An 8,294-nucleotide genomic window follows, 5' to 3' on the forward strand; every position below is an offset into this window, starting at 1 on the left:
TAGGTTTCTTATTGAAGGCACATACTAGAAAGCAAACAAAGGCTTCATTAAATTGTAATTTTACCTCAAATTTTAACTAATGTTCTTCAAGTTTTTACAATAAGTCCATGACTGATATTTAGATGACTTAATCATAAAAAAAGGTTTTTGATATAGAACTTTTACTAAAATCAAACACTGATTGCGACTAAAATTAATTAGTTTATCTAAATTAAAGTATATTTTTATTAAAGAAATATTATGCTTTTTTTTTTATTAAAATTACCTAAGGTGATTGTTGTATTAATAAGTTAAGCTTAGTTTTGAAAGCTGTTAACATGTTATGAAATTGTAGCAGTATAGTATTTTAGGTTTCAAAATACTATACTGCTACAAACAGAGAAGTGATTATTTAACTAAATTTTCAATACACTAATAAATTTAATTCTAAAAATTTCATCTTGAAGTATTTTAGGTTTATTGTTTTTAAATGATTTTAAAATGTTTTAATTTAATTTTATTTGTTGTACTTGTGAGAAAACTTGCTATACCAAAATAAAAAAAAAATGTCAGTTTATTTTTTTTTACTACAGAGTATCTCTCTATTTACATAATAATTCTTGAACTGTAAAAAGTACCATAAATTAAAGTATACTTTATTTAACTTAAAGATTGTTTTTAAAGTCGCATCCTCAACTAAATAATACTATAGAAATACATAAACTGATCTGGTATGTAGTTATACTTGATAATGCATAGTTTATTTACTAGTTTGTTATACTGTTTGAAATTCAAAGAAAGTCAGTTGGGTTGCGCATATGAAATATAACAATTTTATAGAATATATAATAGGTAATTTAGATACTTTTTAAGCCACTATCATTAATATAATAAATTAAAAGTTAATTTTTTACACAAGATATTAAACAATCTTAATTGCTTTTACCATTTTAATTTATTATCCTTAGAAACTTAAGCAAAATAAATATATGTAAATTTAAAAGATTAGTTGCAACACGTCTGATTTATTTAAATTTAATAAATTATGTCTTTTACAGCTAGAAATTTCAAGAACTCTTAAACAATATTCAATAACTTATATAAGAAAATTCAATAAATTTACTGCTCAATGCTCATAAAACAAAAGAGTAAATGTATAAAACATAACTAAACAGTACATACTAAGTTTAAACAATGGTTGAGATGTTGATAGTAAGTATTTTCAATTAAACACAGAAGGAAGTTGGTAAATTGCTGTTCGGACAGAAAAGATGTACCACTACCACTCCTAAAATTACAATTTATGGTTGTCATTTCTGTCAGAAAGACAGTCTGCTTTTAGGTTAGTTTTATGCAGCAAAATATTAGATTATGTTAGTTGAAAACTTTAATAATATTTTGGGGTGAACATGATTCAAATTCCAACAATTGTGATAACTACATTTTTTTTTTTGTTGGAAAAAATATTTATTAAAACAGTTATGAAATATTATTATATTTTAAAGCTAGTTTTAGACATATACCCAAAAATATTAAAAAAATATAATGAATAAAAAGTTTTTAGTATATTACATATTACGTTTTAGTTATGGTCCTTTGAAATTAAATTTCAAACTTTGAATTGTTGAAATTTGAATTGTCTGAAATTTAATTGAAATGTAACCAATGTTTTGTTTTACAAATTTTACAGGTAAGTCTTATTATTAATAAGCATTTTACTTAGTGCTGTAGAACCTATTTGTTGAATAATAATTTTTTAGTGTACAACTAATTTTAGCATATTGATTTCATAAATGTTTTTTTTACAAGCTTATTTTCATAATTGCTCACTTAGCAAAAAAGTTCAAAACAATTACACCCTCTCTATTACATACTGCCTCTTTAAAGTTATCTACCTATTTATCTTTCTCAATAGTTACTGATTTACTAAAATTTTCAGAAAACGCTCCTTGCAAAATAAAATGTAACAAATTTTAGAAAACTTGTGACCAAAAGTTCTTAAAACCTTCTTAAAATTCAAAAAAGTTTTTGTGACAGATTTTGTAAACACTTTAATTGTCATTTCCTGTAAATTTTAGGTATTTATCTCAAAATACATAGGATGAGATAGACTTTCAGTGATATTATTTATATACTATTTCATCACACCATGGCTGTGTACGTTGTTTCACATTTAAAACAATTCTTTTTCGAATTTAGATCATTGAAAATATTTTTCAACTGTTTACGAATTTAACAACCACAAAACATTTGCAGCCCCTAGTGAAATGCTTTGTTTACTTTAATTAACCAAGCATTGTTATGCAATGCTTCACTTAATAGTTCTTTTGGCATGGAGTGTGTCATTTGCTACCATTCTAGTTCTGAATAACAAAACAAACAATGTCATCTATAAAAAAACAATTAAATTCAAAATGTTTATTGTAACCATCACCAGAAGATATCTGCTTTGAATTTAATTGGCCTAGGATAACATAATCTAGCAAACAAGTGGTTAACGAGGTGTTTATCTCTTTGTTTCAGTGGAGCTCTTTAGTATCTATGTCTTGAATGTTCCTTTTTAATTTGAGCTTAGTTAAATATAATTTGTTTAGATTTCGCTCCTTTGAAGGTAATTATAACATAATGCTATTTATATTTCTGTTAATTATAAATTTATGTTACATATATTCATGGTGGTTTATAAAAAGATAAAAGTTTTTTATACAGCTTTTAAAAACCTTAACTGTATTTCGTTAATATGTAAGTATATAGAGCTGTATACAACTACAATCAAGTTTACTTATTTAAAATTTGCGACAAACTGTAACTGTTGAAATTTTAAATGCATATGTACTGGTAAAGGTATTTGTTTAAAATTAGCCAGTTTTCCACGGTGACATGCACGTTTTATTTTAAAATACTTTCAACTCACTTGCAGTTAATGGAGAGAGACTTGCTGGGTGCTTCATTCAAATCGTGGCGATAAACAAAGTGAATTGATGAGTTGTGTTTTTTTGTTTCAATGGCTAATTGAAGTTCAAATACATTTCAGGTTATTTTTATTAATCTTATAGAGATTTAAATAACAAAAAACGTAACTTAAATTTAAATGATACAGGAAAGCTAATTTTGAAAGCTAAAATTCTTTTTTCTATTATATTAAAGTACACCACTTTTTTTTATAGAAGTAAATACCTGGTTTATGTAATTATAATATCAGTTTGTACTATTCTTATCAAATAGATTTTGTTTATTATAAATGTTCACTGTGTGATTCATTTTTTTAATTTCAATGAAAATAAAGATTTTAAAAGAATATTTAGTACCTAATTCTAGTTTCATTGTGGGTAAATATTCAAATCGATTAAAATAACTTTATGTAATCTCTTTTGAACACACTTTGTTTAAAATATAGGAGGGGATACTTGAGCTTTTAAAAACCATTTTAAAGAGATACACATTACAAGTTTGAATACAATTTAAATTGTTTTTAGCTGTACACTAAAATTTTTTGGTCAAACAAAAACAAGTCAAAATTTAAACTTTGATTAATAAATAAAGCCGTCTCTTATTGTGGTTACATATACAATTTTCACGTGTCATTGTAATTTTACTTCTAAATAAAACTTGATTTTGTGGTACATACATACTTTTTGTGGTTAAAAAGTATTAACTGTCATACAAGCATTTTTGAAAGCATTATTTGCTTACATAATGTAACTTTGTTTTTATATAAAAACTTTGTTATTGTTGTACTGGCTCATTTAGCTGTGTATAAGTACAAATATGATACTGTTTTTTAAAGTTCATAAATAAAAAAATAAGTATTTTGTAGTACTTAATTACTTTGTTTTATTTTTTCTTTTAAATTTAAGACAACTTAAAAAAGTTTGACCACAACATGGTCTAATGATCAAGTGTGTAATCAAAGCTTTACCTTGATTGAGTTTGGCACAAGAAAGTTCAGGCTTCCGCTTTTTCACTTCCGCCGGTTTTTTCTTTCTAAGATTAAATCAAAAATTTTAACTAGAAATTTTCAGATACCATGCATCCAATAATTCTTTGGTGTTAAATAACTTAATAAGTTTTTATGTACTAACTTTTGATAACTAATTTCTCACTCCAGCTGCCGGGGATGAAAAATTCGTGAGAAGCTCGACGAGGCCCCCCAACATCCGGTTCACAAAGCAACCTGCAAACGACCACGTCATCAGAAGCTATGACGTCATTGAACTCGCGTGCGCGGGCGAAAGCGACGATGACGTCACGCTTCGCCCGGAGTGGTTCGTCAAGCCGCTGCTGCTGGATCCGGGGGAGGCGACTACCAGCTCTTCGACGGGTGGGCGCGGAGCGAGTTCGTGGGAGTGGAGAAGTTTCGGGAGTTCTTCAACGGGAGCCTGACGGTTGCCGTGGCGACGGGGAGAATGTGACTGTGAGGCACGGTGATGACGTCAGCTTTGCCGTCAGGTGCTCCGTCGGTCGGGGCGATCTCGTGATTGTGAGCGAAGAGTTTCGGTTCACGCCTAAAGGTTAGAAAGTTTATATTTTAGTAAATGTATATGAAGAATTGAAAAAAAAAACAATTTATTTTGTTTAGCAATTTATAGAATTTTTTTTAAGAACATTTTTGTTAATGTATGTTGTGTGTCATTGTGTTATAAAGTTTATACAACAGTCAAGTATAACAAAGTACTATAACTATTTTCGTCATTTGATTCGTTTAGTAACGATAGATAATTAAAAAAAGACAATAGCAATAAAAAATATCTATGAACTTAGTTTAATGTATTCTGTCTAATTTAAGTTGAAAAACTGGATTAGACCTGAGAAAAGTAATTTTAATATATTTACATGTTTGTTTAGTTTACATAATCGACCGCTTTGCTTGAAATTTGCATAGATAAAAAAATATTTTTTTTTTGTTAGTTTTAAAAATTAATTAAATGTTTACGGCTTATGTCAAAACAAGCCTATAGTCAAAAAAATTATTAACCCCTTTTTATTTACATTAGTGATTGTAGTTGAAGGTTTTTCCTTACTGTATTTTGTATAGTAAAACATTCATAAAACAATAAAAAACTAAATTTGTGGCAACCACGCTTATATAACTACTGAGCATTAAATGCATAAAATATGTTTGAAAAACAAAAAATATTTTTTGTTAGCATAATTTTAGACGGTTTTAAGCATCAATACTTTGTCAGAAACTTAACAAAATTTTATCATTCAAACTAAAATGTTGTTAATGCTTCATTATCATTCTTTATTTATTTATTAATACTTGTTTTATTTATAAAATCAATGATTAATCTACAGTACAAATAAAATTTATAATATAACTTTTTTTTATATAAAGCTATTATACCGACTCAGTTGTGTTTAAAAATATTTCTTTTCAAATATTAAAGATTTTTTATAAACTAATAAGCCCAAACACCATAAATAAACAAACTTCGCTTCAGTTTATAACTTTTTTCGCAGCAAATTTCTACCCGGTCGCTCACACCATCGTTCCCGCCGCCGTGTTGCTGGGGACGGGCGCCTCGTTGTTATGGAGCAGCGTGCGGGTCTACGTGGCCAAGGTTGCGGTGTGGCACGCCACCGCGCGGCAGAAAAGCGCGGAAAAAACCACCTACTTGTTCTTCGGCGTCTTCTTCGCCGTTTTCTCGTTCGCCGTCATCGTCGGCAACCTCGTCATCTCCTTCCTCGCTTCCGTGACGTCGTCGAATGACGTCACGACGAGCAACATGACGTCGTACAATTCCACCGACTGCGGGCTGTTTTACACAATGGATGAAGCTCCCCAGAATTCCTCGTCGGAGGTGAACTCCCTTCCGAGGGAGAAAGTAAAGTTGGGCTTGGGCGTCTTCCTGGCCATGCAGCTGGTCGGCGCCCTCTCGTGCCTGTTCCTCTACGAAACCGAACCCAGTTTCCGTAGCAACGACATAGAAGCAGCAGAAGGGAAATTCCCTGAAGTTATGGATGAGAAAAGCACGTTGAGGCTGCTGAAGCTGATCTTCAAGGTTTTGAGGAGGGACAAGCCCGCATTGCTGCTCATGCCCATCACCATGAGGGGGGGTTTTTTGTGGGCGTTCGTCATGGGCCAGTTCACCAGCGCCTGGATCTCTTGCGCCATTGGTTAGTAAATATTTTGTGAAATTTAGTTGATTTAGTTGAAATAAGTTTCTAACATAGAATTTTTTTGAATAGTTCTAGATATTGGTATAGTTTGAAATGTGAAAGCATAACTACTGTAAGTTTTTTTTTTCTTGATCTTCAAACTTTATAAGAATTAGAGAGAATTGTGTATTAAAAAAAATTCAGTCATATGGACAGGTATTTAAAACTTAAACTGTTGTTTATACCTAGATTAAGTTATTAAACTTTATAAATTTTCAGTTAAATTTTTTGTCTAAATATGTGTATATTAACAAGTTAAATTAAAGTTACTGTTCCTCAAGCAGAAAAGTAAAAATTCAAGAAAGCTAAATTTAATAAAAAATAAAAATACGGCAATGTAATGAAACTCAGAAGCTTAATTTTTCTTTTTTATTTATACCAAATGCGTTACAGGCACTTTAAGCTTTATTTTACATTTTAAGGAATTACTCACGTGACGAACTGCATGGCGGTGTTGGGGGCGGCGATGGCAATGAGCAGTTTCTCCTCCGCCTACCTCGCCAAAAAAATCCCCGTCTCCATGGTGATCCTGGTCCGGCCGCCCTGGAAACCTGCATCCTCGTCGCCCTACTTGTGTGGCGGCCCAGTGACGTCATATGGGTTTATTACGTCATCGCAGGAGGGTTTGGGGTGACCAACGGAATCATGAAGTCACAAGTTGGTAGATTGATTAGAGTTGTATGAGCTGTTTGCAATAAGCTTTTGTTTTGTAGCGGGTTTAAGGTGTTTTATTTAGAAAAAATGTATTTGAAAATGTATTATACTGATAAAGACACTTAATTAAGCTTCACTTAAAAACTTATAACTTTAATACAGACCCCAATAAACGACTCAAACTATAAGTTGTACTACACCAAGGTTTCCCTTTTTCACTTGCACAAATTTTCAGTAAACTAAATCATGATCGCCCCACTCATTTCAAACCCCATAATATCTAGTTAAGTTCTAAATCTTCAGTGAGTTGTGCCTGGGAGCTTATATTTTTTCTCAATACAAACCCGAGGTTCTGCAGTCTAAGTTTCAGATTTTTCGTGAAACGCATCTAAGTCACAGCTCCCTTCAAGTCCGCTGATTTGCCCAAGGGAGCGGAACAGAATATTTTTAGAAACTACTTGATTAACTTTTTACTTAGATTCTATAAGTCCTCTTTGTGAGTATGAATTGAAATTAAACATAAAAAATTTAAAAATAGATTTAGAGCTGCATATAATTTTACATTAGAATTATAAGAGTTGTCTGATGTCTGATGAGCTTGTATTTTCGTTTGTAGCAGCATAAAGGTGTTTTAATAAGTATAATGTAATTTAAATTGTGTTATATTAACAGAGACACTTGAATGTTCAACGAAGTAGTTTCAGTTAAAAACTTATAATTTTAGTACAGATTGCTGATCCCAATAAACAACTTAAACTATAATGTGTACTACATCAAGGTTTCCTTGATTCACTTGTGCAAACGCCCCATTTTTAGTAAATTAAAATACTCATTTCAAGCTCCAGAATGCATAACATTATTAAGTTCTAAATCTTCTGTGAATTGTGCCTAAGACCTTTTTTCTCTTTAATAAGAACATCAGAACGTACAGTCGAAGTTTTTGTGAAACATATCTTAGTCAGCCCCCTGACTTGCTAAAATGTCTCCTAAGGGGGTTGTAGAGGGCCATAGGGGGCAACATAGGATACTTTGGCAAACTTCACGAACAACTTTTTACAAAGGTTTTAAAAGCACTTTTAAAGCTACGAGTTTAATTTAAACACGACCGCAGTTGCCTCTTTAATTGAAATATTTTCAAAGGTTCCCGCGCTCTACTGCCTCATCTGGACTTCCGGTGACGACCTGGTCGCCAGCTCGGCCCTCCAGAGCCTGTGGGAGTCCCTTGCGGCGACCATATTGTACGGGTTGAGCGGAGTCATGCTCCCCGTCGCCCAGCTGGCTTTCGTCATGGCAACCACCACCGTGGGCACCGGGACGCTGCTGGTTGCTTGGAGGATGCGGGACAAGGAGTCGAGGTTTTGGTAAATGTTTTATCCGCTAGGTGGCGGTGTTGTTTTGAGCTATGTTTTTTATGGGTTTTAAAAAAGGTTTAAAAGGATTTTTTAATAGATTAACTAGTTTAATTTAGTTTATTGTCAATAAGTAATTCTAGTTAATAA

The 8,294-nt window shown here is 31.6% G+C and overlaps 2 protein-coding genes across 2 annotated transcripts; both read left to right on the plus strand.

Moving 5' to 3' along the window:
• Nucleotides 1–1,252: 1,252 nt before the first annotated feature.
• LOC145843197 (UNC93-like protein) lies at nt 1,253–6,104 on the plus strand. The gene is made up of 4 exons (XM_082950657.1): nt 1,253–1,321; nt 2,900–3,013; nt 4,088–4,490; nt 5,443–6,104. Exons 3-4 carry the CDS (start codon nt 4,181–4,183, stop codon nt 6,102–6,104), a joined length of 972 nt encoding a protein of 323 aa, XP_082806783.1. The 5' UTR covers nt 1,253–1,321; nt 2,900–3,013; nt 4,088–4,180.
• Nucleotides 6,105–6,289: 185 nt separating this feature from the next.
• LOC145843198 (uncharacterized) lies at nt 6,290–8,294 on the plus strand. Its single transcript, XM_082950658.1, has 3 exons — nt 6,290–6,297; nt 6,564–6,798; nt 7,936–8,294. The coding sequence occupies exons 1-3, from the start codon at nt 6,290–6,292 to the stop codon at nt 8,158–8,160; spliced, it is 468 nt and encodes a 155-aa protein (XP_082806784.1). The 3' UTR covers nt 8,161–8,294.

This window comes from Thalia democratica, chromosome 8, assembly GCF_965202585.1.
Source record: "Thalia democratica chromosome 8, ktThaDemo2.hap1.1, whole genome shotgun sequence".
Classification (NCBI taxonomy): Eukaryota; Metazoa; Chordata; class Thaliacea; order Salpida; family Salpidae; genus Thalia; species Thalia democratica.